This window comes from Orcinus orca, chromosome 10 (genome assembly GCF_937001465.1).
Source record: "Orcinus orca chromosome 10, mOrcOrc1.1, whole genome shotgun sequence".
NCBI classification, from domain to species: Eukaryota; Metazoa; Chordata; class Mammalia; order Artiodactyla; family Delphinidae; genus Orcinus; species Orcinus orca.
In genome coordinates this window covers 98,348,678-98,376,309 of record NC_064568.1, presented here as the reverse complement: position 1 = coordinate 98,376,309, position 27,632 = coordinate 98,348,678, and the positions used below count along the sequence as shown (strand labels likewise).

Genomic DNA, 27,632 nt, shown 5'->3' with positions numbered 1-27,632 from the left:
GGTTAACTTGGCAAATAATGTTTTTAAAGACAAGCTTCTAGGAGAAACCCATCACAGGGTCAAATTTTTCAGTTTCTCTCCCACGGTGTGTCACAAGGAGGACAGTATCATCGTAGCAATAACAATGGAAAGCTGACATGGCATACCTGTGCAGCAAGCTGGTTTAATATGAAAAAGAATTGTTCGTTGAAATTCACAAGGAAAAATACCCCTAAGCATCCTAAGAGGTGTGAGAACTACTGTTACCTGGTGTGTTCTGTGGTTTCATTCTTCTGACATGGACTGTTGGGTGATTGCTGGGAGCTGACTTGGGTTTGTCTGTGGCCTGTATGGGTTATTTCTTCTTCTCTCCTCGCATTTTAGATGCCTTTTTACCACATAGCACTAAGCCATAGGGAAACATAGATGTGTTTCTTCAAACGCCCAACTTGGATAATCAAACAAATTAAAGAATGAGTTCTTGTCTCAGGACCACTGCCATCTCTGCACCTGTAACTCAGAGAATGAAAGTGCTGGTTATTTACGTTGTACTTTCCGCCTCTTGGATCTCTTGTTTTTATAGCCCTTTTACCCAAGTAATGAGGATTCTTCCCCTCACTTCACCTCCCCATCCCCCCGCCCCCCCACCCCCCGCACGACCCCAGAACTGAGTGGCTTAGGAGGAGATCTGTAACTGGGATGAAGCAGCTGTTGGCTTCATGCCGTCCTCTAACTTGATTATTCTTTGGACACGTTAGGCAAGCATTAGTGATTGATAATGACGCTAATTAACCCCTTTCCTTTCCAAACAGTAAACTACTGCCAGCAGGATGCTACAAACAATAAATATAAAACACTGCATACATCAATATCTGTTTAAAGCACAACTTCATTTGGGCACGTTTAACCGCACTGCTTTCAGTTAACAATTTGCTATTTATTCAAGCACTTCTCCAAAAGCCAGAGGGGGGAAGCAGAGGAAGAGAGAGGGTTAAGAAAAGGGGCCTGCGGCTTTAAGACCACAAAATGCTGTCATACCTGTCAGCTGCAGCAAAGTTAAGCTCTAATGGAAACCATGCGTAATTTTTTTTTAAATTTCAGGTCAATACTTTTTTAAAAACTTAATTAATCCAGTTCTGTTCTTAACCTATTTAAACTTAACACAAGGCTGATGACCACATATGAGATTTTTTTTCTTTGTGGGGAGAAAGCAGCTCTCCTGCCTGACCTGGAATTATTATGAATTTACTTTTGATTGAGAAAGGAATGGGGAGACATTGTTTTGTAAAGAGTGGTGAAATTTAGATTTTAAGCAGCATTTGGAGGAAACCAGGGCAAATTTGATCTGATTGTGCAATCCAACATAACCTGAGTTGTAAAGAAATGTATATTAAATTTGAAATTTTGATAAATGAATATTCCTAGCAAGTGAATACAATGTATTCAATTAACTAAAACCCTGTGCACTTCTGAACTGAAGTGGAATCGACTGTAATTGATTTATTTGAAACCAGAGGTTAAGGACTGAATTAGCTAAGTACAACTGGGTATTTCAAGCCACTGACTTCTCAAATGTCAAATCCCTTCTATTTTAAATATTATTTCAGCTGCGGGGCATTGCAGTCCTGATGGTAGTTCCGTCAAGAACTCAAATTATATTAATATTCGATTTGGGGGAGGAATGGATTGGATTGTGATTTTTAAAGGGTGTTGGAGAATAGAAGGGGTAATGATGACTGCCAAACTGGAAGGAACATTGTGTTCCCGTAAAAATTGGGCGTGGTAATTAGCACAGCCTAGCAAGCACCCTCATAATTCAACTGTGTATCCTAACTTGAGTCAATCCAAAGAGAATCACTATTGTCAGTATATAAGTACCTGACCTGTCAAGTAATCACCATGTGTTTTAGAAAATACACGTTGGTCACAACAGAGAAAGCCAAAATCCATATAGCCATAAAAGTCATTTTTAATAACACCCCCTCCAATCGCCCCACCCCTTAAAAATATGCGTAGTTTCTTTAAATGTTTTGTTTAAAAAAAAAAGAAAAAGAAAATGACAATATCATGATCCTCCGCATGTCCTACTACAGAATAAAAACAACTAATTCTGTGCATTTGGAAACCATTGTTTATTGTGACCTTGTAATGTTCTAACACACTATTTCCCTTCTATCCTTCTCAGGATGCAAGGATTATACTGGGTTCGGGTTTTCCAACACAACAAGCATCTGTAAATCCAGATATGAATGAATCGTATTTAATACGATTGTTTTCGTTTTAAAATGAGTATTTATGTGTCATTGGAGAAAGAGAAGCAAATGTATGGCTGTTTATGAATGCTATTGTGCCTGAGGTTAGGATCCTCACACAATCTGAGATGCAGCCAAGAAAAACAGCCTTGATAGACAATGCTTCACTTCACCTGCTACGGTGCTGTGTGCATTTCATTTCTGTCAAGAGTATGTACAGTTAGGGTTCATTCGCCTCATTATTTTGTTACATCTACGTTACAGTTAACCAGTCTCTCTAGGAAATAATAAATAACCGCTTTAAAAAACAATTGCCGCATCGCGTTCTGAGAGTACACTTTCCATCTGAAATTTTTTTTTTTTAAACCCACCATTGTTATGAATTCTCTGGCTTCGGAAAATAGAATTTAGAGTCCACCAACTCTCGTTCGTCTGTCGAGATTGATTTTACACCGGCTTCCATAAGGAGATTAGAAAGCAAAAGTCTGCAAAATGGATACTGTCTAATGCTTTGCTTCTTTAGTCCTTCAGAATGTCAAACCGGAAGAACAAATGTTGAATCTCCTCCGGTATGTATGCCTAGATACTTTCCCTATGACCTTTCCTGTGAACCTTCCAGTTAACAACCTCCACTTTCTTCTTTTAAACCATTAAAAATCCTCCTCACTCCCAAAGCAAAGACTTTCCAAATCAGTTTACAAAAGCTCTGAATTCGCCATTTTTATGTACAGGAAGTCCTTCCTTCTGTGAGGGCTAAGCGCTAGGACGGGCCTGCGGGGGGCGGGATCCGCAGCCCTCCCCCTCCCTCCCCGCCCCACCTCAGAGAAGCTTTTGTATTTCTAAAAGGTCCTAGGAGGAGCCCTGTGGTGAGGGAAAGCGGTGGGTGCGCATTTAGGGGACAGGCAGAAAAGATTCTGGGAACCAACAGAGTTTCCCAGTCCCCTCTGCTACCTCAAGAGCTATTACGAACAGCACAGTAATGAATTCATCTCTAAATGAAATATTAAAATACGTGGGAGACGATGTGTCCTCTCTGTCCCTGCTCCGTGTACATTTCTGCCACTCTTCCCAGAAAACTAGAGCTAGTTTTCACTCATTTGCATGGCTTAGCCACTGAGAAGCCAGAGCAAGTAAGTGAATTTTGCAGTGGGTATTTCCTTTGTGTTAATGAACTAACAGTTTAAATTTCAGTTATCCTCCGAGACAGATTCCAAAGTAGCTATGGAGGGCGAGCGAGCGGTTCTTCTGTCTGCTCTCCATCTTCCTTGTCATCCTTAATGTTTGGCTCTGAAGGTTTTATATTTTGGTTTTCAAAACACAAATGAAAACCTAAAGGATCAACATAAATAAAACTTTATTTTTAATAATAAAATTAATGTTTCTAGTAAGGAAAAGATAGTATGTCATTCCTTTAGCAGTACAAACAATCTTTTATCCAAAAGAATACATTGGGTTTTATTGTGTCATTTGTCTGAATACAGACTCAGTGGAATATCTAAATGATACCCTGCTCTGAACTCCAAGTTGAAAGTAAGTTTTTATTATACTTGAGGGAAACAATGGGTTCAGCTGCTTATTGCAAGGAGCAATTGCCAAGGGAGAGTTAAACTCAATTACTGTAACCATACTGAATAAAAAATACTGCCAAGAACAAAAATACGCCTGGGTAAAGACAGCCACTGAATAAAAAAAATCGACATAAAGCGTATCAAATATTTATTTATCTGGGCAACAAAGGACTATGATACATTGACAGGCATGGAAACTACTGCCAGCACAACTCAGTACAATACAGCTAGAACTGCTTCCAAAATGGCCAGTGAAAATACAGAATACCAGGTGGTCCCAAATGTTTGAAGTTCTTTGAACAAAAAGGGGGGGGGGAATCCCTAACCCTCGGTTTAAAGACAATACTCATTTATTGCTCAAATGATGCTTTTAAGGGAGGACAGTGGAATAAAATAAACTTTTCTTTTTTCTCCCCACAATACATAGAACGGTTATCAAACCACTCAAGTTAAAAATCTTTCCAGGGTCCAATATCACTTTTTTCTTTCAGTTCAATGAAAAGCTAAATGTAATACTAATTATTTATAAAATTTTATTTTACTTTTTTTATTTGTTCAGCTGTTTCATTGTCGTCTTTAACATGCTACAACAGGGCTAAATTCATGAATACCAGAGGAAGAAAAAAAAAAATCCCCCAAACCTTGGATTCCTAAATAAGTACCATGAACCACATGAAGAACTAATAGGGAAGATTCAAAACCCACTAAACAAGAGGTAAACGAGATCACCAGATAAATTAAAAAAAAAAAAGGCTTAAAACAGACTCACCATATTTACAATTCCCATTAAATTACACATAAATAAATATATACAGAGACGTGAACACTGATTCCCTTATAGAACTGTGAATCGTGTTGCCAGAGAGAGTTCAAGTTGGTCGCTTTACCTTGAAGAGGGAAAACTTCTAGAACTGAAGACAAGACATGGAACTTCGAGTATCTGTGTTCAAGTTTATTCACAATACTGATAAAAATGTCATTAGCCTTTTTGCCATTTTTTTCTTTCTTTTTTTTTTTTTTAGTATGGCTACAATCTGAAGTATGTAAGAGAAGGTGGTGATTCCGTCCCATGAAGCTCATATAATTTTTTTTTAATTTTTACGTTCTTTTTTCTAAAAAAAAAAGTTTTAAATTTTTTTCGTTGTCGTTGTTGATTTGTTAGTTTAAAAAAAAAAAAAAGGGTTCACAAACTCGGACAGAACTTTTCTTTGCTGGCTTCACGGCCTGTTCTGTTCTCTTAGGCTCCACACGAGGGCAAAGGGGAGTTGGTGCTGATGGAGGAAGCCGGGGCCGGGGCCGGGGCCTGAGACTGCGGGGTCGCCCCGCTCACAGTGGAGCGCTGTCCCCGGCACCCCGAGACTCCGGACCGAAGGCGGTGGCGGCAGCGGCGGCAGCAGCAGCAGCAGTAGCAGCAGTGGGGGGTTGCTGATCCCGGAGCTGTCACCTGCCGGTGGTGATCGGTGGTGGGGGAGGGGCGGTGATGGAGATGGAGATGGCGATGATGGAGATGATGGAGATGATGGAGATGATGGCGATGGAGATGGAGTGGGTGGGCGCGCCGGGGCCGGGGAGGCGGCGCGGGCAGGGGGTGGGGCAGGAAGAGCGCCTCACTTTCTGTGTTTCTCCTCTTTGTCACTGCTTTTGGCGCTGCTGTCCGTGTGGCTGTTCGGGTTGTTGCTGAGGTACATTTTGTCCATGGCCTTGAGGGCCTCGGTGAGATAGTTCTGCAGGGCCGTGACCGCGGCGCACACCGCCGGGCTTCCGAAGCCGTGGGAGATGAGGTTGAAGTGGGTCAAGCAGCTCTGGATGCCCGGCTCCAGGATGGGGTTGGGCCTCGAGTTCCCCAGGGGAGATCGGTCCTGAGCCAGCAGGTCGGTGAACTCCTTGCATATCTGTCTGCAGCACAAGTGGAGCGGAGAGAGAGAGAGAGATGAGGCTGGGCAGCCAGCAGCATCCGCAGCAAAGAGAAAACCTTGCTCCCTGCCGTTACCTCTGCCTGGATCACGCCGACACCTGACCTGACCCAGAGCCCCAGAGACAGACTGGGGGGGAGGGGCACATGTTGGGAGACCCAGCCACCTGTCAGAGTCCGCCTAAACATCTCCTGCTCTTTAAACACTTCCACACATGCCTCTCTCTTGTCTTTCTGTGTGTGTGTGTGTGTGTCTCTCTCTCACCTCTCAGCTGCACCAAACTTCTAACCCCCTCCTCTCTCGCTCACACCAAGCATCCTAGACGCAAGAAAACATTTCACACGTTAGGAGAGAGACAAAGGTGAGTCAGAGGGGCAAGGAGTCAGAAACGCAAGCATCTCTTCAACAGCCAGTAGCATGCACCCAGCAGCTGTCCTGCTCAAAACACTATGGAGCCCCCTCTTCCCTAATCTTCTAGAGACCTCGGCAGCGGTTTGGGGGGATGAACTCTCCACTCATTCACCTTCAGATCAGGGTGGATGTGCACAAGAAAGGCAAAACTTTTCTTGGGATTCTTTTGCCTTTAAAAATAAAAGTCACCAGAAAAAAAAAAATGTTCCTTGGGATAAGTCAGAGTGGTTTGGGGAAGAAGAAACAGACATTTCAATCGCCCATTCCACCTCTTTTCCCATACACCAAAAAAAACTGTCTAGGGAAATTGTGAATATGGGTGTGTTTAGGAAGCTAAGAGAAGAGGGAAAAGTTGAAATATGGGCGATGCAGCCTGCACAGGGGAAGCTCAGTCTCTGAATCTGGGAAGCAAGGACTAGGTGGGCCTTCCTGAGGCAGCAGCAGCCTTTGGGTGGGGGCTGTGAAGGGAGGATGGAGAACAGGAAGCAGTGGCAGGCTACCTCCTCCAAGGCCAGCTGGTGTCCCCAGGCCAGAAACTGCCCTGCCTGAGGCCGCTGCCCCTGCTTCCATGCCCTCCTGTGACATCGACTTTGATAATTAAGGGCTTCCAAACAAGCCTTTTAATTTCCAGAAAACATATCAAAACAGTCATTTTCTTTTCACACACCACCTGCAGAAGCCTATTCAGCCCAGGCACCAATGGGAATATAACTTGGGCCATTTTGAAACCTATTTGACATCTCGCCTGTAGGCCAGAACTTGTGGTGTGTGTGTGTGTGTGTGTGTGTGTGTGTGTGTGTGTACACAGCACTTTTGAGGAGGATGGAAAGGAAGGCAAGAAATGGGAGAAGGGATTAGGGTTGAAACTAGGACAGCTTCTGGCTTGAACATTTTGCAGGCCACTGCTTAATCCTTGCCCTTGGAGAACATATTGATAAGAGACAAAAACTGATACAGGCAAGTGTGTCACTCCTTTAAGAACTTGGTTCTGAGAATTTGAAAAGAATAGATACATGTATGTGTACAGCTGAATCACTTTGCTGTACACCTGAAACTATCACAACATTGTTAACCAACTATACTCCAATATAAAATACAAGGTTAAAAAAAAAAAAAAAGAATCTGATTCTGGTCTTTCTGACCAGAAATAGTGACAAAGTGGGAAATACGCACTCACAATCTTCCTTGTATTGCCCCTTTAAAATCAATTATGGTTTATTAGATTGTGTTGTAACTTCAATATTTACAACAGAGCTGATTAACACAAAAGGAAAAGAGGCCAAAAATGAGAGCAAAAATGATTTTGATTTTTGTTTCTCTTGACAGTGAGACACAGAGACCCCGAAGAGGTAATGTCTTACTTTGTAGCCAGGAGCATGTTTTTTCTTGTCACTTGCTCATTGGGATCGGAATGTTGTCGGTTGAGAAATTCAGCTACTGCTTTGGCAGGAAATTCAGTTTCGCACACATACCCAAAGTCCCTGGCGAGGTGGACGGCCTCTCCTGGCAAGAGGTGAGAGGAGGGGGGCGAGGGCAAGAGAATGAAAAAAGTTGGGCTCAAAACTGCCTCCCAGCTCCCTTATTTTCTTAACCCAGATGTTGTAGGAAACACACACTACTTGTTTTCCCATTTCAGGCATTTTCTTTCCTTCTCTGTAGGATCTGGTGGCTGCGCTTCCCAGGGAAAATGGCCACTTAGCCTAGAAGGCCCAGGCGATTGGAAAATATAAAATCCCATCAACTCCCCTCCAGCCTCATCCCCACCCCGATGACATTCCCCCACCTTCTCTTTCAAAATGTTTCTTGTATTCCAACCTCACACCTATCAACACATTCATAAATGATATTCATAATTACTCCTTGAGCTTTTCTGCAAGGGAACGACTAAGGGTTTACATTTTAACTTTATCGCATATAATTATCTGTTCATCCAAACCGATTAACCAAGAGGATTCGAGGGTCACTCCACTGAGTCTGCCTGTGTTGTTGATTTTCGAATCTTTGGTTTTAATTTCCTGAACCAGTTGGTTTTTACTGCAGGGCTTCCTGCCATTAGCTCCAGCTCCGGAAGAACGCATGCGCCAATTAGAGCATCAAAGCCCTCTCCGCTGAGCTTGTTTCCATAAAATGGAGCGGATCACAAACAATAACAGTTCTCCAGAAACTGCTTCCCTGCTACAGGACTCAACCCCAAAACCATGCACACTCTCACACTACACCCAAAGCCGCTACTACCATTTTCTCTGCGTATAATTGTTTCGGGGTCTGAACGGTGGGTTCCCAATGTACTGGTATTATTTTTAATATAATGCTACTGTAGTTGAGTTTCTGGCACTGAACAATTGCTTATGACTTAACAGTCACATTAGTATCATTTTGGGCACCATTAACGAATGGTTCATAGGGTTTCTCCTCAATTTTATGTTTTTAAATATTTTAAAAATTATTTACAAAGCTAGAACTTGAGTTCAATAATACTATGTCTCCTCAAATACAAGATATAAATAAGATTAAGTGCCTTCTTTAAATATAAATGGTAGTTTTGAAATCTGCGCCATAACTTAAGTGCCTCTCTTTTTCCTGTAAGCATAAGACATTTCCAACGGAGCACAAAGGAAAATGCAAAAGAACGATACATTCATTCCAACACACCCAAACTTAAGCCAATTTAGTATCGGACAAACTTAAGAGGGATCTAGAGGAAGTAGGGATGTGACTGCTGTGACTGGATTCTGATGTATCTAGAACAGCGAGTGAGGACAGGGTGAGCCTTTGTTTTGAGGGGTTTAGAAGCGAGTGTGTGTGTGTGTGTGTGTGTGTGTGTGTGTGTGTGTAAAAAGCTGACATGAGACACTTTCTGCAATGCTTATATTTCTTTTTTCTTTTCCTATCCAAATAACTCAAAGTCTAAAATTGCTCACTTTTCTTCCTCTCCAGTAGAGAAGCACAATTAAATGAGAGATAAGGGAGCATATGTTTGGAAAACAAAAAACTAAAAGGGCATATAACCCTGAGCTTTCAGGATGGTCTTAAATCAGGATGCAGGTCAAAGATTCCCAAATTAATTCAGGAAGTAATGGTCACGCATTTCTCAAACGCAGATGTCAGAATAGCTTAAGTGATTTACTGCTGAGCTCTATAAAGGAGACTGGAACTTGAGGAATATGCAGTTCTTAAGTTTTCACATTGTTTAGGTCAGAATTGGGCTAGGGAGGTGTAATTTTGTGGCAGAGGGGAAGAGGAAAGGAGGACAGGAATAAATGCAAATAGTTTTTTGACACGAATTCCGTTCACTTCTGGTTATGTTTTCTGGAAAAATGAAACTGCCCAACTGACAAAATACAGCCAAACATCTGGCCACTGAATATCAGCCATTTTCTCAGAAGAAACTTCCCTTCTCTTTAGCAAGGGAACTCACTTACCCTCCACTAGTGATGTAAGCAGGGTGACATTGGCAGCTTTACGCCTCCCTGCTGGCAGATTTAATCCTATCTTGTCCAGTTTTTCTCTTAAAGATCTTCCTCCATTTTTAGACTTCGCCCTGTTTCACAAATACATGTGAGAAAGGGATTCAGAAAACATTTGGTTGCTCTGCATCACACTGTAGTCATTTTGACAACTTCCTAAAATGTACTTTTAAAAATTAAGGATCCTGGCCCGGAGATATGTAAGGAAGGGAAACCTAGGAAGGAATGGTACAGAAAGAACATAGGCGATAAATGCTTGTTAAACTCTAAAGCACCCCCTGTGTTCAGTTATTACTGCAACTATTGTGGCAGGTTGGAAGGTTCTGATTTCCCAACTCTCTGAAGAAGAACCACAAACAAATAAACACAGCTCTCATCTCTAGGGTGTGAAGTATTTTTGAGTTCAACTGATGACTGTATATTTTCCCTGTTGTTACAATCACACAAATCCCAATGGGGTCTTTAAATTGTCTTTGCAAGATCTGCTGTGAGGTTATTCAGAGTAACCAAAGTTATCATCACTCTTACGTTTCTTTCTCTGGCTTTAGCCCCAGTGGGAAATTCATTTCACCAACTGTTTACATGCCATGTCACCAGCCTAACTAGAAAAGTCAAAAGTTGATATCAGTCTTTAAAAATTTCCCTGATTTCAGAGACGATGGAGGTGGTTCTAAATAGATGTCTAAATAGACTCCCATAATCAGAAAGTGGTTAAGATAAATTGTTTAAATAAAACAGCAAATTAATTAATTTCAGATTTTATTCCCTACTCAAGTGCTCTTTAATTGTGTGGATTAGATTATACTCCCCTAGGTAAACAGTCTCCAATATTGGGGAGGGGGGAAGGGGGAGAAAAAGGCAGAGGGCGGATTCAGATCTGTGTCAGTGAAAGATTACAAAGGGACAGCAAATGACCGTGAAGGAGGAAGGAAAGAGTGGAATAGCTGATGTTAAACTCTGTAGCCTTTGTATGGGATATACCCATCACAGCAGAACTCTGGGTCTATAAACAGATATACGAATAAATGTCAAAAGAATGAAGTTTTGGTCCACTTTCTCATTAAAAATTAAAAAGTAGAAAATATTATCTGGGAAAGTTCAACGCAAGACCCACCACACACAAAGCTGGGTGGAACCCTAGGAGCAAAAAGCCCAGAGGAGGAACAAACCTGCCCTGAGGGAAGGTGCTTCACCTCGCCGACCCTTATAAAATCTCATCTACGAAATGAATCATTCCGACCTCGCGCGGGTGAGACAAGAATCCCTGGCCACATATGCAACATGCAATCGTCGGTAGCGACCACACATAATGCACGTAAACGTGCCTCGCACGCTGCCTGGCACACACGGGGACGCGGTACATCGGAACCATTAGTGCGAGCACCTCGCGCGGGAGGGTCTGCTTCTGGTGACCCGGGGGCATGGCACGGAGACTCTAGAGAAAACCATTGTCTTCTACTTAAACCCTATTCAAGGGACGGCGGGCTGCAATCGGAGACCCTATATGGAGGTAAGGCAAAGTGAGGAGCCTGAGAGGAAGTTTTCCTAGGCTTGCAAGGTGTGAGCGAGTAGAGAAAAGGCGGGCGCGCGGCGCCCCGCGGCTGCAGCGGCCGGGACTGAGCCCGCGGCGGGGCGAACTGCGCGTGCGCGCGGGGAGGGGGTGGGAGGAGGCAGAGGTCCCATTGAGCGCACTGCGCCGGCCGACCCGGGCGCGCCCCCGGAACGACGGAACGCGCGGGAACGCGGCGGAGTGCGCAGGCGCCCGCCGCCTCACCCCGCCCCCAGCTCCCACCCACCGGGTTCTACGCTCTTCTCCCCGCCCCTTTCTTTTCCCGCGAAGGGAGGGCCCTGGCGCGAGGCCCGTCCGCGTCGCCGGCCCGGCGCAGGCGCAATGCTTGGCGGGCAGGGCCTCGCTCGGGCCTCACCTTCGCAGCACTCCGCCCAGCAGCGAAGCGTTGAGACACTCCGGCGGTGAGAGGCGCCGCTGTACTTCCGCCACCGTGACCTTGTACTTCGAGGTGGAGCTGAGGAGTGAGAGACGACCCGGAACTGAACAAAAGACTTCGTTGGGGTTCACGACGCCGCCGAAGAGGTTGTCCTTGTTGATGGGGATGGCGGAGACGGCGTTGCTGTTGGACTTGGACAGGGACACGGGGCCTGCGGAGACAGACGGGGAGGCCGCGTGTGGGCGTCGAGGATCCCTCCCGAGCCCTGCCCGACCCCGGCCCTCGTCCCGGCCCGGGCCGGCTCCCAGGCTTGCGCCGCAACCGCCGCCTTTCTTCCAGCCCTGACAATTCCGTGGCTCCTTCCCCATCTCCTGCCCTAGTCCCTGCTCCATCCCGGCACTGGGGATGGAGCCTGTGCCCCTCGGCGCGTCTCACCGGCGGCCGGGGGGCGGCCCAGCCCCGCCAGCCAGCCCTGTGCTTCTCCCTGGACCCTTGCCATTGAACCGCTGGGGCGCTGTCTAGAGATGGTGGTGAACTCGTGACCCTCCCGGCTCTCAGCATCCGAGGGAAGTGGCCCCCAGACGGGGTGCTGGAGCACGGGCTTGGGGTGCAGCGGAGGGGGTGACGTTTGTAAACCGAGAGCAAGCTATGTAGGCTCGGGAGTTTTCGTGGGGCGAGGGGTTTAGCGTTGGGGAAAAACTGCTTCACAGACCTATAATTAAAATCAGCTGAGAGTTTAGATGGCTAAAGCGGCCTGTAAATGAGCACTTCATTCAAGGCACCAAGCCGGGAAGTGGTGGATTCTGTTGTCACACCCCGTCCTTTTGATAAATAGGCCCTTTCCTATGTTTATCTGTGAAAAAGACTGGAGTTTTGGAAATCCATTCCAAGCCCCGTTTTGAACTGGGAGAAAGAAGGATAAACAGGCCTACCATGGAAAACTAGCAGTGTGTTCTTTTGATGAGCAAACAGTTAATAATCTTATGCTTAAGCGTCTTCTTTGGGAAGGGGGGAAGGGGAGGATATGTTCTTGTTAGTTAAAATCATAAGCTCTTCATCGTTGGATCCACCATACTTAGAAGAAAATTCAAGGCCAGCAGAAAGTGTACTAACATGTTACATTTCTAACACCAATATAATTCAGATGCATTCATAACCATTTAAGTACAGTATGCATTTGTATCTTAAAATTCCACATGGAGACATAATAATACATATATGCATAATAATACATGTATACAGTACTCCTCCCTCTTGATTGGGGATATTTTAGACGTATAGGGAGGTGGGGGGGGGCTCTAGGTTTTGGATAGATCACTTGTGACATTAATAGCTCTGGGGAGGCTAATAGAGACAATAGGAGTTAAACGAACTCTTGAGAGATTACTAATAAAAGAGCCAATTATCATGTCGACTTGGAAAGAGCATCTCTTAAGATTTATCCCTTGCACATCTAATTTGACGTGACAAAGACTTCACAGATGCAAAAATGAAACTTTAAACTCGCTAACAATATACTGATTGGGGTTAGAAATGGGAACAGTTTTATATAGCATCGTCCTCTGGTGGTGCCTAGAATCCTGAAATGTAACATTGCCACCATAACAAAAAAAAAAAAAAGCTGCTGTGAATAGCATTTAATCCGGTAAACTTTATTTCTACTCACTAAACACAACACAAATTACAAATCCATCCAAATCACTTGACACTTTTTAAAAACAATTTCTGCTCCAAACATTTATGCTAATAAACCTGACATCTTCAAAAAGCTAATTTTAACCAAAAGCCAAATTTTGTTAACCTAATTCACAAAGTTTAAAAAACCCTTAACAGCTAATGAGAAATTAAAGAACATGAAAGACTTTTTCCCCCTCTGCTAAGGAGTGCTATGTCTTTTTATCATCTGCTCCTATATTAATATTAAATTACTTGCACTGCTTTTAGCATTATACACTTCTTAACACTCATGGCCACTCACGCAATGGATTAACTGAACTGTTAAAACCGTTCCAAAATTGAAATGCCACTTCCAAATCTGTTCAACTATTACACATTTCATGTGTTTGTCCAGATATCATTAAACTAAATTAAATGTTCAAGTCATGAATCAGAACAAAGCTAGCCTGTTGCCATTACTAACATACTGAAAGCCGATCATTTAAGCATTGCTATTCTATGCCTATCTATTCGCTAATTCTGAGCCTTTAGGAAATCCTACTTGGAAAAAAATAAACACAGCTCTGCAAGTTCTTTTAAATAGCACTGTGCCTGTAAGGACATGCTTGGAATGCAGAAGGAAATGGCTTACCTTTCTTAATTACAGTTTGATCTGGGATGTTAATACCCGGGTCTTCTACATGCTGCAACAAAAGGATACACATGGATGTAAATGTATAATCAAAACAAAAGGAAATGAATATTTCGTGCAAGACAGGGGGAGGGGAAGGTGCAGACTCAAAATTCCCCCCTCCCATCTAGTGACATTTATATATAAACATCTCATCTTGGCTCATTGGAATTGGGGGTTTTGCAGCTCAAGACGTTTCACTGTACACCCACGGCCAATTTCTCGTTCCCCAGCAAATAATCCACATTTGAAGGAGCTGGGGGTGGGGAATAAAACTTTCTTTGGAAATTAAACCGAGTTTTGATCTTTCTCACAGTCAGTTCAACCTTTAAAAATACACCTAGCTTTAGTTTGGCACCTCAGCGGCTTCGGACTTCAGCAATTCCAGCGTGCAGGCAGCAAAAGCCAGAGAAACAATAGAAATGACAGTCGGGAGTAACAGGGGAGTATTGGAAACGTTTTAGGTGATGTGATAAAGAGCAAACGTATATACACACCTTCACTTATGGATAAATGAAAAAAATTTAAAAAGGACTACTGTCTAAATTGGATATCAGATAGGGATATGAAAATGATAAAAGGAGAAACAAACAAAAATCCTTTGAGGTTTTCCTGTGTCCAGTAGCACATTTGGATTTGTCAGTGTGGGTTTCTTTTTTCCTTTTTTTTTTTTTCTACAGATGGATGGGTATACGTGTATGCTAGAGTCAAAACGTGATTTGAAAGTAAAATGAAATCGTGTTTTCTAATGCAGAAACTGACAGGCAATATAATGTCTGCCTGTGTTTACAAATTAGCGCCAGGGCTGCTGAGATAGAAGATTTCGCAATCGTTACCAAACACAGGCATTACCATTAAAAAAACTATTACTTCCTTCTCTAGTCTTTGTCCAACAATAATACTGATTCGAACATTTTCCATTCTGTCTTGGATTTATGCTCCTGTTAATTGTGCCTGATCGCAATGATTCCGGGTGGATGGCACTAAGTTGCTTTATTACAGGTTTTATTATACTCAATGCTCTCATTTGTAACTTGCCTAAAGTGCTTCTGGATTTAAGTATAATTAAATTGAGAAATGTTCAGAAATGACTACTGCTGCAGTTCTTGTGTTTTAACTATATGGGGAAATATGATCCCTTTATGCATGCACCCTAAACCCATAAAGTAAATGTAATGTGGCATAATACTTTTATTTGTGTTATTTCTAGACCTTGTCCATACAGGGCAGACTGTTAAGTTTAAAACCCCACTGAGATATTAATGATTAAATAATTTTCACCATCGATTTGATTTTCTTAAATATTTGGCAGTCGTTCTTATTAAAGGTTAACTGTTGCAGCAATGGGAAAATTGAAAACAACCCTTTTCCTGACCCAAATTCCTTTGAAAGAATTTTTTTTCTTAAAAGGTGGGGGAGGGAAAGGGGAAGAGCAGCAACTGGGTTTCCTTGTTTTTATTTGATCTTTTGATGAATTTCTCCTATAGGCCAATCTCACCACGAAGAGTGACTATACCAGTGTCAAGAATTCACACCAGCCACTTCGGAATTTTTGCAAAGTAGAGCAATTCTAATTCACAGTAGTTCCAAAAGCTCGCAACGTTATTTTGCAATTCAGATATTTCCAAGGAGCAGACTAGGATAAGGATTCAGAGAATCTTTGGGAAGGGGAACTAAAATGATCACAACTTCCAGGTTTGTTTTTTAATGGCCCTTTTCTCAGCTATTGCTCCTCTCATTTCACTTTCCAAGAAATGCACTGTTCAGTATCAGTTTCTAAAAACATGTATGAAAACACACACACACACACACACACACACACACACACAATGCTTACTAAACCCCACATTGGATCAACTGCCTACTTTCCTGCTTTCCATGTTACGCTGCTAAACATAACCAACAAATTTCAGTGATTAACTAGGCCAAATGAGAGATGTAATAAATTTTCTATTTTCCTATGTAACTTAAATAATGTTTTAAATTCACCGAGCAAGGAGGTAAGTTCATCTGACCATTTTCTTTGCAATCTAATGCAGTAATCATTAAACTGTCAACGGACATATTGCTGCAATATTTGATGCAGTAATTTGAAATAGCATTTTAGCAAAAATCACATCCAGATACATTTCCTCTCCAAAGAAAAGCAGCATTAACAGAGCCTTTACAGCTTTAATAAAATTATTGGCTTGCTCTAATTCCATTTCAGGAAGGTTGTGAGCAAACCATAAATATGTAGAATTGAAGCAAGAGATGCTGGTTTAAATTTAATTTCATAAAGTATTTTCAAATTATCAGTAGGCTGGTTTGCATTGTAAACAGTAAATGCGCTAATACCATGCTTATTTAGAAATCATTTCAAACTGCATTTATTGATAACTGAATTAGAACTCAAAGAATGCATTGCCCGATAGTCTGAAAACATTCATTTAATATGGGGGTGTAGCGGGTTCTGAAAGGCGTTGGGAACCCAGTTAATGATTTATGAGGTCAGCACTTAGCACCCCTAGGAAGAGAAAAAGGCTGCATTCAATGTCCTCCTCCTCGGACTTGCTACTTACTATTCTTTAGTAAGGGTAGGGTATACACATAACTTTCAGATATCACTAGCACTCATAAAATCCGGTAAAAATTATTTTCCTAGTGTGTCTTTCACACTTTCTTTTAAATGGCCAGGGCATTTCAATGAGCCCTTTTGGTTGACTCTAACATGTTTTTCAGGACAGGGAGAAATCCCCACGACAGACACAGTGGTGGAATTAGATCCTCTCCCCGTCGAAACAGTTTACTGTCGTCGAGAGGGGAAGGTACCGTCAACGGTGACATTCGTCTAATTTCTCAATGGTAATATGCAGGCATTGTTTGAAGGAGCTCCAGGAGCCATTGTTCTAGGGGCAGGACCCTCAAGTACAATTCTTTTCCATTTTTTTAAGGCGGCTGTCTCGGTGGGTCCTTAAGTGTCCACCCGAAAAACCAAAAGGAGATTTCGAGAAAGGAAACGCCGGGCAGGAAAGCCCGGGCTCCCCGGGCTGCACGTTCCGGGCGTTTGCTCGCGGGTGGGTGACGAGGGTCTGCGTTTTCTCTCCCGCCGCCCGCGGGGCCTCTTACCGGAACGTCCTCGATGGCGTGAGGTAAGGAGTGGATCGGGAGGTCTCCGAGTCCTGAGCCAAGCCCATGGGGGCCGTGCAGGAGGTCCTCGTGCCGCCGGTAGTCCCTGCGGGGATCCAGGCCCGACAGCTGGTGGGGCAGCCCCCGGTGCGCGTGCAGGAGCCCAGACTCCTGGCTCTGCCTCTGGCCGGGCCAGCCCGGGTGCTGCGGCTGCGGCTGGGCGTGCAGTGGGTTCAGGCTGTAGGGGTCGTTGACGTGGGAGTAAGGGTCTTGCGACTGGGGGTAGATAGGCTGGTAGGGCGGGGGGAAGTAGGGGGGCTGGAAGTCGGCATTGGGGGTGTGGGACAGCGGCGGGGCGCTCGTGTAGGGAGATTGACCTACAGTGCCCAGTTGGGGCAACCGTGCCGTCCCGTTGCTGGTGCCGTCGTGACGGTCCTGGAAGAGAGCGAGGGCAAGGGCAGAGAACAAGAAATCAGGCGTCGAGTTACAGCTGCCACACTGAGCGCACGGCTCAGGGCTGCGTGGGAAACGGCCCGTCCCGGTCCGTAGGCCGCCGCGAGAAAGGAGCCCTAGGCGGTTCTTTTCAGAAAATACTCTGGGAGTGAAAAGGGCCCTTCCCCAAACGCAGGGAATTCGACTGTGCCAGTGAGGGGGCATAAGAGACTCTCCTTAGGCGTTTCTTTCAAAGGGGGGAAAAGGCGAAAAAGGGCCTCCCGGAACACAGCCCGTTCAGCTGCGGAGTGGAACCTCCCTTACGCAAAATTAAAATTCCTACTAAATATTAAACAGCAGAAGCGGCCTTTTCTCTGTCCCTGCATTTGAACCTGCCTGCCACTGCGTTATTGTTTACCCTGTTCCATTTATGTGGAGGAAAACAGTCATACCCATTCAAAGGCTATTACCATTTCACGACTATTTAAATAGAGCATATTTCGTGGAGGGCTGTAAGGAAAGCCCACGTTTAAGTTACCAGCTTAAAGAAGGTCTTAGCTGCGGGATGGGGGTCTGTCTTATCCGCTTCCTCAGTTAGGAGCCTTTTTCTGGACAGGGTCGATTTGTGATAGAGACGGGGAGAGAGGGACGTCAAGCCAAGGTTTAAAATGGAAAGATCCAGCCTTGTCTTGGGTTTAAAAGAGAGAGGTGCACCCCGGGGCGGAGGCCCCCGCCCCTTCCACCCCAGCCCCAAAGGGCAGAAGAAACGCCTGACTTGGGTTCCTCTATTGCAATTCGCTTGCAAAACAAGCGAACAGAGTTGATTGCAGGCAATGCGAGCCCTCGGAGGTACAGCCCCGGACCCCGAGGGGAAGAAGGGGCACACCGGGCAGCATTTTTCCTGTAGCCGGATTAAGCATCAAATGTTGAGAACATCTCGGGAACACGTGAAGAGGCGAGGAAATAAAGACAAACGTGGCAAGAAACACGCCTTGGGAAGTAGCAGCGAGGTAGGGCTGCGCGCCGGGAGAGGTCGAGCGGGGGATGGGGGGTACCGCATTCGGCTGAAGGATGGAAGAGAGGGAGAGATACGAGGAGCGAGGGCAATGCAAACGGAAAGGGGGTGCCCTGAAGGAAAGCCGGGCGAGGAGGACGGGCCGCTCCGCAGCCCCAGGTTCTCCAGAGTAAAATTCCTAAGGAAACAGGGATGGGGGTGGGGATGGGACTCACCATAGCTGAAAAACTGTGAACTAACATCTGCGAAGAGTCTGGGGTAACGAGTCAGGGTGGAAAACAACAAGCAAGCCCGGAGAGCCCGGCTGCCCCGCTGCCCGAGCGCGCCCCACACAAAAGGCGCCGAGAGCCCCGCGCCACCCGGGACTCCGGTCACGGCGCCGCCGCTCCCCCGAGCGCTGGAGCCCCGCTCTGGTCCATCCGAACTTGAACCACCGATTCGAGCGGCGCCTTCAGCTGGTCGAACCCACGGTCTCTATCCTGCCGTGAGCGGGTAGGATTCAAAGTTCCTTAAAAAATGAAAAACCTCAAAAAGGCAAAAAGCAAGAAGTGTGTGTGTGTGTGTCTGTGTGTGTGTCTGTGTGTGTGCGCGCGCGCGCGCGTGTTCCTTAATCCGTGTCTCCCCCTCTTTTCTTAGCGGCGGCTTCGCTTGAGCTTCTAATAACCGCGCTGGGCAGCGTTCCTGGAGCCTGCTAATAGCAGATATTCATGACTATTAATATTACACGAATACTTAATAAGGGAAGAATGCCTGGAAATCGAGCGTGAAGCGGAGAGGCAACTCGCGCCGGAGCCGGCTCTCAATGCAGTCCATTGACGGGAGCTTCAGTGTAGCAAATCGGAGGAGGGGAGAGGGAGCGCGAGAGACAAAAAGCGGGCGAGAGAGGGAGCGGGCGAGCGCGCGGGGGGCCGCGGCGCGGCGGCTGGCGAATCACAGGGAAGGGGCAACATTTTAAAAGGTTGCAGGGCAAGCAAAAGTGAAAGAGAAAGAGGGAGAGAGGGAGACCGAGGGCGAGCGCGCAGAAAGGGAGAATGTGTCTGCGTGCGTGTGTGAGAAAGAAAGTGTGGGCGCGAGAGAGGAGCACGGAGTGGGGAGAGGGGAGGGCGGGAAGGAGGGAGAGCCCTAGAGGAGGAAGGGAGGGGGGAGGGGGAGGAGGCCGAACCGGCGCGCACGGAGGGGGAGGCCGCGGGGGAGGGGGAGGGGAGAGGAAGCGAGCGAGGACAATCAGACCTAAAAGGCTGGGGCAGACCTCGGGATGCCGCGGGGGCCGCGCGTCGCGGCCGGGAGCTGCCGGGGCCCGCGTCCGGGCGTTCGTCTGGCTCTCGGCGCCCGAGCTGCTTCCCGGGCGCCTCCGGCCGCGGGCTTCTCCGCTCCGCAGCCGGGCCTGGGGCTCGGGGTTCGGCCGGCCGCCCCCGCGCCGCTCTTCCATGGCCCGGCACCCCGCCCGGGCCCGGCCCTCGCCCGGGCCGCCGCTCGAGCTTCCCGCGGACTCCCGGGGCTGGACACTCCGCGGCGGCGGGGGCCCTGCCCTCGGCTCTCCGGGGCCGGGGCTCGCGGAGGGGGAGCCGGGACGCCGCCCGGGGCGCGCAGAGGCGCAAGACGGCCTAGCCCGGGCGCCGCTGGCACCGGCTCCCGGCTCCCGGCGCAAACCCGTCTGACTGGCTGGGCCACTCCCGCCCGAGGCCCCCCGCCCCCCCGGATGACACGGCTCGCTCTCCCCCAGCCGCCGCTGCCAGTCTGCCCGCCGGGGTGTCGGAACAAGCGGCACCTCGCCTCCTGCGTGTCCCTGCAGAGCCCGACATAATTAGACAGCCCCAAGCCGGCTCGGAAACCCGAAATCCCTGCTCCGGCGCTCGCCCACCGCAAAGTTGTTGAAACAGCCTTCGCTCTATTTATCCTCCTCTCCCTCCTCTCGCTTCTCATCTGTTTTTGTCTCACTCACACGCACATGCACACGCGGCCCCACAGGGTCCCTCTCTGGGGGTGCAAGTGCATCGCCTCCCACCTGGGTCCCACGGGCAGCTCGCGCCGCGCGGAGTTTCCGACCCCGCCCGCCGGGGGTTTCGGCCTCCGAGAAGGTGATTGCCCGAGCCCAAGGCCACAGCCCGGATACGACAATCCACCCTGGGAGGCTTAGGGGCTCAGTGTCACCCTGACCAGCTCGGAAAGGGCCCGCCAGCCCTGAAAACAAAGCGACTGGCCCGACATGGAGTCTCTGCGCCCGCACCGCGCACGACACGAGTCCCCAGATAAGCACCCGTCCCCTTGGGAAGTCACCTCGTGCCCCGGGGGAGGGGGGAGGGGAAAAAGGAGGACCCGGGAAACGGGAAAGATTTAAAATAGTCTACAGAAAGGAGAGGAGGAAGGGGACGGGTGACACATCGTTCACATAGCCCAGGTTCTGATTTCAAGTGAAGACCCCGCCGCTGCGCCCACACAGACAGCTTGACATTCCCAGCTCCACATGCCAAAAAGAAAGAAAGAAAGAAAAGAGGACAGAAAAACTAGCAAAAGCCGGGACTGCCACTTATTATTTACTTAGGTAATCTCTCCGGTCGCGGCCCCCTCGCCTCCCCCTCCCGTGACTCATCGGCTCTTTTTAGCGGGGAGTTGCAAGGGGGTTGGGACAGCGGCCGCCAGGCCCTTTCCCAGCGCCTCCCGCCGGCCGGCCGGTAGTCCTGGGGCTTCCCCGGCTGCCCCAAGAAGGCGAGCTCCGGGAATCGTGGCTTTTAAAATGGGCTCCAGTGCGGCGCGCTCTACTGGCCGGGCGGGCTCCCCGCACCGGAGGCTGCGGCAGCCCCGCCAGGATTCCCACGGTCACGCAGCCGAGTGCCCGGCGGTTGTGTAGGGACCCGGCGGCCAGCCGGCTCCGCCCGGTGCCGCCTCCCATCCCCACCCCAGGGCTGCGCCCACCAAGTAGCTCAGAGAGAGAAACTGCCTAGAACTTCCTGAATAACATAGTGTACCTGGAGGAGCCCCGCAGCACTTTGGCAGATGAGTGTTCCCAAACTGAACCCGCTCACTGGGAGGTGCAGCCCAGCTGAGAGCGAAGTGCGCGGGGGGGCCCCTTCTCCAAATAGAAAAGAGCCTTTCGAGAAAAGTCGGGTGGGGGGATGGTAGGAAGGAAGGAAAGAGTGAATACATAAAAGAAGGAATATTAAAGATCAGAGAGAAAGTTAAAGAGGGGAAAGGGTTTTCTCGTTCCTTTCTTTTCCTGGTGACTTGGGCCCTCAGAATCTCGTTGGAGAGACACGCAGAGTGCACGGACGCGTGCCCAATTGCCAGCAATTGCTTCGAAAACCCAGCTTGTCTCTCTTCGCTCTACTCTTAGGCACAGTCAAAACCGGTCAGGAGGAAAAGGGGGAAGTGGGACAGGGGCTCCGAAGGAGGGAAATGAAAGAAGGGAACGTCCTCATCCTCCCTCTGCAGCCTCTCCCCTGCTCTCTTTGGGCGAATCGGAGAGGCGGGCGCTGCGCTGGGGAAAGTTTGTCTCACCCGCACCTCGCAGCGGGCTTCGAGGAGGGGAGGAGACGCGGGAAGTACAGCTCCGCGCCTGCGGCCGCGAGGACAACTGAGCTAGCGCCGCGCTTACCTCGCAGTCCTCGTACTTGATATTATCCGTCAGTTTCCAAAGCATTTTCATGGATCGGCGTGAATGGATTTGCCCCCTCTCCGCCTCGCACCCAAGTGGAGCTACTCTCTGGGTAAGCCCAAAGTGCCGGCTGCGGGCGGCGAGCGCCGGAGGAGGAGGAGGGCGAGGAAGAGGGGAGGAGGGCGCAGAGGAGGCGGCGAGAAGGGAAAGAGCTCCCGTGTGCGCTCGGAGATCTCCCTCTAATGGTAGAAACTTTTCCCTTTTCCTGCTCTTTACCAACAGCCTAATCGCCTCATTAGCATATCAACAATAGTCCAATTGCTCGCCAGCACCACAATCTGCCGCCGGCCGCTCCGACCCAGGTATAAAGGCCTCCCCAAGCCGCAAACCTGCTCCTAGAGCGCGCTCCTGCCGGGGAGCCCACGAAATCTCCCTTGAGCCCCGCCGCGCGGCCCTGCCCCGGCGCCCCCGCCCCCATGCCACTCTTCTCTCTCCTCTTCTCTGCTCTCTTCTCCGTCTCCTCCTCGCCGGAGACGACCCGGCAAAAGCCCGGCACTGCGCAGGGTCCGAGCGACCGCGCCGGGGCCCAGCTTTCGGCACCTCTCCCTCATCCCTGCCTCCACCAGCGGCTCTGTCCTTTCGGCTCCGTCCAATCTTATTAGAAATTACTATCCCTTTCGCAATCAGATGTAACCACCAAACGAAGACCGGCGAAGTCACGTCAGGATTTTTGCCCAACAAGAGATCGCCTCCGCTCCCCGGCAGCTGACACCTCCGGCCGCGGCGCCCTGGGACTTTTACTGGCTTCGCGCTTCCCAGCCCACCCCACCCCCCCAGGTTGGAGATTTTGCCAGACGGCTTCAGTCGCCCGGCTGGGGTTTGGGATCCTTTAATTGCCGCGTGTAAAATAAAAAGTGTACCCTGAAGAGGTTACTTGACAGCTGCAGGGGTTAAATGATTTTCCTCTCATTTGTATGAAGCTAGGGCCGACTGATAATTCAGCGTGGTATTTGGGCTACGGGCTTCCTGGGTGCAGTGTGGACGGGAATACGGAACTCCTATAGAGACTCACAGTCGCTTCTGGAGTTGAGCCGAAATACCGACATGTGTGCGCCGTGTCATGCATGCATCAAAATAAATCGCAGGGAACCAACCCTTCGCTGTGCTAATCTGCTCCAGTTTTCCCAAGATTCCCCTTTTTAATTAAAGCAGGGAGAGTTCCTTCATGATTTGGTGCTGTTACTAACGCGGGCGCTTTCGCGGCTCAGTGCCCGGCTGGCGCGGAACCCGGAGGCCCGGGAGCCACCCCCGTCGTCCAGGTCCGCCAGTCTCGGCTCTCCCGGTCCACACGGGGGCCTGCTCGCCCCACCGGGGCTCTGTAATTTTTTCTTCTGTGAAACAGAGGTTTTCTTTTAAAGAAAGAGAGACCAAAAAAAAAAAAAAGACGTGATGCGATCCTTGGAAATACAGAGTAATTAATTTATCTGGCCGAGCTTCCTCGTTTGTCCTAGGTCAAACCCTCCTTTCTCCCTCTCGAATGCGGCAAATCCCCCAACAACAGTAGGTCTCGCCTCAGAGTTGCTCTAGGAACGACCTCTGATGCCATCTGGGCCTGTTGCTTGCAAATCTCCCAGCCTCCCGGGTCTCACGGTGCGTCCTCGCCGTGAGGGTAGAGGCTGTCGCGAATGCGAGCGTTGCCTAACAGGTGGAAGGAAGGCGAGAGGAGGGGGACTCGCTCCCCCCCCCCCGCCCCCAGCCGCCGAAGGGCAACTCTCCCTCCAGACGACCGCAGCCAATTCCCCAAGCCCGGCAGAGTAGGCCAGAAGCCCCCCCTCCGAAAGTTAGGGAGAAGACCAGAGCCGCAAGGGGGGTAGAGAGCCGGAGGGGCTCCCTCCGACGCCCTGGGCGCTCCCCTGCACGCCCGGTCCCCGCCTGCGCAAGGCGGCACAGGCCCCTGGCTGAACCCAGCTCCAGGCTCGGCGCCGCGCTCCGCCCGCAAAAATGGTCAACTTCCAGCGCGAGCGCCACGCACCCTGCGGGCTGGCCTGGGGCCGCCGCCCAACGCGGCGGCTGGAATTCGGGGGGTGGGCCGCCCGGGGGACCGACACCCTCCCAGCCGCGGCCGCAGCCCCAGAGCGCGATCTGTAGGCCAAAGCCTAGGCCCGGGAGCAGGGGATCTTACACCCCCAAAACGTCGCCACGGTGTGCTTGGGGGAAATCTAGGTTTCGCTTTCTATCTGTGGGCTGGGGAAGGCATTTCAGGGCCTTCATCCTTTCCACCTTCCCCCCTTGCTGACCCGAACCCCGCAGATCTCCGGCTCCACACCCGCCAGGGCTGCTAAACTGTTGTTGTTTTCCCGCCGAGGGCGCCTTTGAGGTGCAGATTGGGGCCTGCGGGCTCCGCGCCGCCGCCCGCGTTAGGAGCGCTGAAGAAAGGCCCGAGCAAGCGCCCCGGTCGCCCCTGGAGCCAGCGGAGCCGCGGTAGTGTGTGAGCGTCATTACCACGACAAGTCGCTTCATTGCATGTCAATGCTCCGGCCTCGCCGGGACCCCAGGACAGCAGCGCCAGGCCTGGGGGCAGGAGTCGGGGGTCCAGGCCTGATAGGGGGGCGTGGAGAGGGCGTTGGGAGAAGAGTGAGTATCTGTGTGAGAGACAGAGACACCGAGAGAGACAGAGAGACAACGAGGGAAGGAGAAAGACTCCATTTTCACCAGCTGTTGCCACCCAGTGGGCCCAGGAGCCCAACAGGCAAAAGCCGGAGGAGCCGGCCTCTCCAGGCCCCAAATCCGCGTGCCCCACCCGAGATCCCGGCTTCCCACCGCTAGCCAAACTGTGAACCCACGGGAGCCAGGCCCAGACTTCATTCCTGTCCCCTTCAGGCTGGAATCTTGCTGCTTCCGAACCTCAGTCGAACCCACTGGAGGCCCAGACCCTGGCCGAGCCTGCACTGCGGGCGTTTTCTCACGCTGAGGAATTCTGCAGACAAGTTCTCCCGGCTTGAGGGGAAAACCAAAAGCCCTCCGTCAAGGAGTCCCCCAGTCTTCCCCTCCAGAGAAGAGAATGAAGAAGGGCCCGGAGATCCACCGGGGCAAGGGAGGGAAAGGTGTGAATGCCCCAGATTTGAGTTTGGTGTGGGGTTTGCACCCTTAAACCACAAAGTCTAACTCTGGAGATGAAATTGCATTTATTTAGGTTTAATTGGGAGGAGAGGTCTAAAAGAGCTCATGGCTGATTAAAAGAATAAGTGCAATGAAAGAAATAAATACTGCAAGATGACTTCCTTTCCCCAACTCCAGAGAATGTAGGGAAGACGGGACTTCTCTGAACTTTACTTCTGATGGCCGAAATCTGAAACAAGCCGAAGAACTCGCCCCGGAAAGAGCAGGGCCTCAAATTTTCTTTGAGAGGATCGGGGGTTTGGTTCAAATCGGCCTGCGGGCTTTTAGGCACATAGACTCTCGCCCTAACCAGGCCTCCGCTTGGCTAGGGCGCAAAGAAGGCCCCGCGGTTCCCATTATGAAATCGGCGACAGGGAAGAGGCTGCTATGCTCACCAACCTGGCCAGAGCCGCCTTGGTTCCCTTAGGGGAAACGTCCGGAACGTAAAAGGAGAGAGCGCTGGATGCAGGTTCCCTCGGCCGGGGTCGGGCCCGGGGCTCAGGGGAGAGCAGTGTCTGGAGCCTAGCTGGCCTTGCGGTGCCCGCGGCCTAGCATGGCCAAGTTCGGGAGGCGTTGGTTTCGACCAGTTCTAGGCCTTCTGCCTCATCACTCGCCACTTACCGCCCCCGTCTAGGCACCCCAACCCGTAGCCCAAGCGGTGAAAAGTGGCTTCGGGAAGAAGACGGAGCGAGAAGCTCAACTTTGCGCAAACTCTTTTGAGCATTCCCCAAAAGAACGTGCTCGCCGGCGCGACCCGTCCAGCCGGACCCCTTTCTATTCTCCACGCTCCCTTGTGGTCCCCCAAACGTGGAGACGCGGAGAGAGACAGGTGCACTGGAACCCCATCTCACGCGCCGCCCTGGGGTCTAGGGCGAGATCGGAGGCGTAGCGAGCAGGGAACCTTCCTGGCGGCGCACCGCACGCCCGCCTGCGCCCTGCCCCCGCCTGAATTAGTCATCTACCCCAGTTTCTACTGGCGGCGGGCGGGGGGTGGCGTCCGTAGCGCAAAGCACTGGTGACCCCCGGGGCCACCTGTGGAGCGTGCGCCGGACTCTCCCCAGCACCGGGCAGGCCGGTGGCGCGCGTGGCCCCCAGCGCCGCGGCCGCCGCCTGCGCCCGTTTTCCTGCCCTCTTTCTCTCCTGGGAACGCTCCTGGGCGCTGCCAGGCGCGCCTCACCTACGACGCTGCAGCCCTGGGCCGCGGCTCTTCCTCTCCGCCTCCCCCCGCCCGGCCCCCTCCCCCGCTCCACCCCCGCCCACCTCAGCCCCGGCCAAGGCAAACCCCCGTACCTGCCAGTCCCCCATTTTGGCAAGTATGGACATCGCGGCTCGGCGCTCCTGGCGACGGGTCCCCGCCGGGCATGGGCTGTAGGGCTCGGCCGGGCCCGCTCCCTGGAATCGCTTAGGCAAATCCTCCTTTTTTACCTGCTCACCAACATCTCACCTGGTCATAAAGAGCTGGGTTGCTACCTGCCGACGCATGCGCGCTAGCCCAGGAATTCACTCCGCCAGCCCTAGTCCCAGCGCCTCGCAGAGCTGACCTGGGAAGTGATGGATTTATAGCCGCGGCAATCTCGCCATCAGCTCCAGCTTTTCCCAGCAGCCCCAACCCGCTTTCCCGGTCAATCCCTAGCCGAAGAACCCAGGCAGACTGCCTGCTGGAGTGTGCTGGGAGCGACGCGAGTGTGACTTGGTGTGTTTTCGCACTCGAGCCATGGGGGCATCTACACGCTCTTCCCTTGGCTCTCTTCCCCTTCGGAACTTTGGGGCTGGGAGAATCTCCAGCCCTTGGGGGGGGGGGGAGGGCAAGGCCCGGAGACTGGGTCAGAACCGATAGGTGCCGCGCACCTGGATGCATGCCGTGAAGCCATATCTCCGGTCCAGGCCCCCCCGCCGGCCTGCGAGGTTCAACCTCGCGGATTCGAGTCTGCAACCCCCAGGGCTGCTTCAGCGTCGGATCTCAGATCAAAGTGTTTCCCAGTAGGTGAAGACATTCACGATTCTGTTTCATTTCTGACTTCTAGGTTTCGTCTCCTCCCTCCGCAGAGAGTCAAACACGCGTGCACACATACACGCGCACACACACTCACACTTCTATTTAAGGTCCGCCCTCTCTTCTCACTTTCACGACTCCCCGCCCCGCCCCCATTCCTCTGTGGCTTCCCGCCTCTGTATCTTTTCCACTAAAACTTTTTAAAGGGAGAAAGGGGCATCGGTGGCTCCGGGATGGTCAGCTGAGGTTTGGGCTGGGGGTGGAGGTTGCTTTCCCATTACAGATGAAATCACCTAAATGATTTCACCGCTGCTCTAATTAGAAGGGAGCTTCACGAGAAGCCACCGGACTTGGGGCTCCCGAGGAGCTCACCTCCGTAGGAGCCACACCTGGCCGGGAGGGAAGGGAGGGTCAGGAGCTCAGCCTCGGACCCCGCTGGCGCTGCAACTG

General features: G+C 50.2%; 1 protein-coding gene and 1 long non-coding RNA gene across 10 annotated transcripts; one reads left to right on the top strand and one right to left on the bottom strand.

Annotated features, from left to right (window-relative positions):
• Positions 1–3,930: 3,930 nt before the first annotated feature.
• Positions 3,931–26,637, bottom strand: TFAP2A (transcription factor AP-2 alpha). Of its 9 annotated transcripts, XM_033408042.2 has the most exons (9): positions 19,688–21,978; positions 17,373–17,426; positions 16,992–17,229; positions 13,845–13,896; positions 11,516–11,747; positions 9,546–9,664; positions 7,485–7,626; positions 5,977–6,030; positions 5,557–5,695 (listed from the first exon to the last, which is right to left on the bottom strand). In XM_033408042.2, exons 1-8 carry the CDS (start codon positions 20,359–20,361, stop codon positions 5,997–5,999), a joined length of 1,545 nt encoding a protein of 514 aa, XP_033263933.1. In that variant the 5' UTR covers positions 20,362–21,978; the 3' UTR covers positions 5,557–5,695; positions 5,977–5,996. The 9 variants fall into 9 exon arrangements, with proteins under 9 accessions (XP_049571572.1, XP_033263932.1, XP_049571571.1 ...); XM_049715615.1 differs by lacking the exons at positions 5,977–6,030; positions 19,688–21,978 and adding an exon at positions 26,480–26,637 and having other exon boundaries at positions 3,931–5,695; positions 17,369–17,426; XM_033408041.2 differs by lacking the exon at positions 5,977–6,030 and having other exon boundaries at positions 3,931–5,695; positions 19,688–21,264.
• Positions 22,002–22,970, top strand: LOC117197116 (uncharacterized). The gene is made up of 2 exons (XR_007479573.1): positions 22,002–22,142; positions 22,313–22,970. It is a non-coding gene; the product is annotated as an uncharacterized LOC117197116 (long non-coding RNA).
• Positions 26,638–27,632: the final 995 nt, after the last annotated feature.

Excerpts from the sequence above, each read along its gene's own strand:
- TFAP2A (XM_033408041.2), bottom strand. The coding sequence starts at position 20,361 with ATGAGAAGCGAGAGGAGGGAGAGGAGGATAAATAGAGCGAAGGCTGTT. Across the intron at positions 17,427-19,687 it reads GGCCCCCGCGGCATCCCGAG|GACCGTCACGACGGCACCAG; the intron begins GTCTGCCCCAGC and ends GCTCTCTTCCAG. Across the intron at positions 13,897-16,991 it reads ACGCCATCGAGGACGTTCCG|CATGTAGAAGACCCGGGTAT; the intron begins GTAAGAGGCCCC and ends CTTTTGTTGCAG.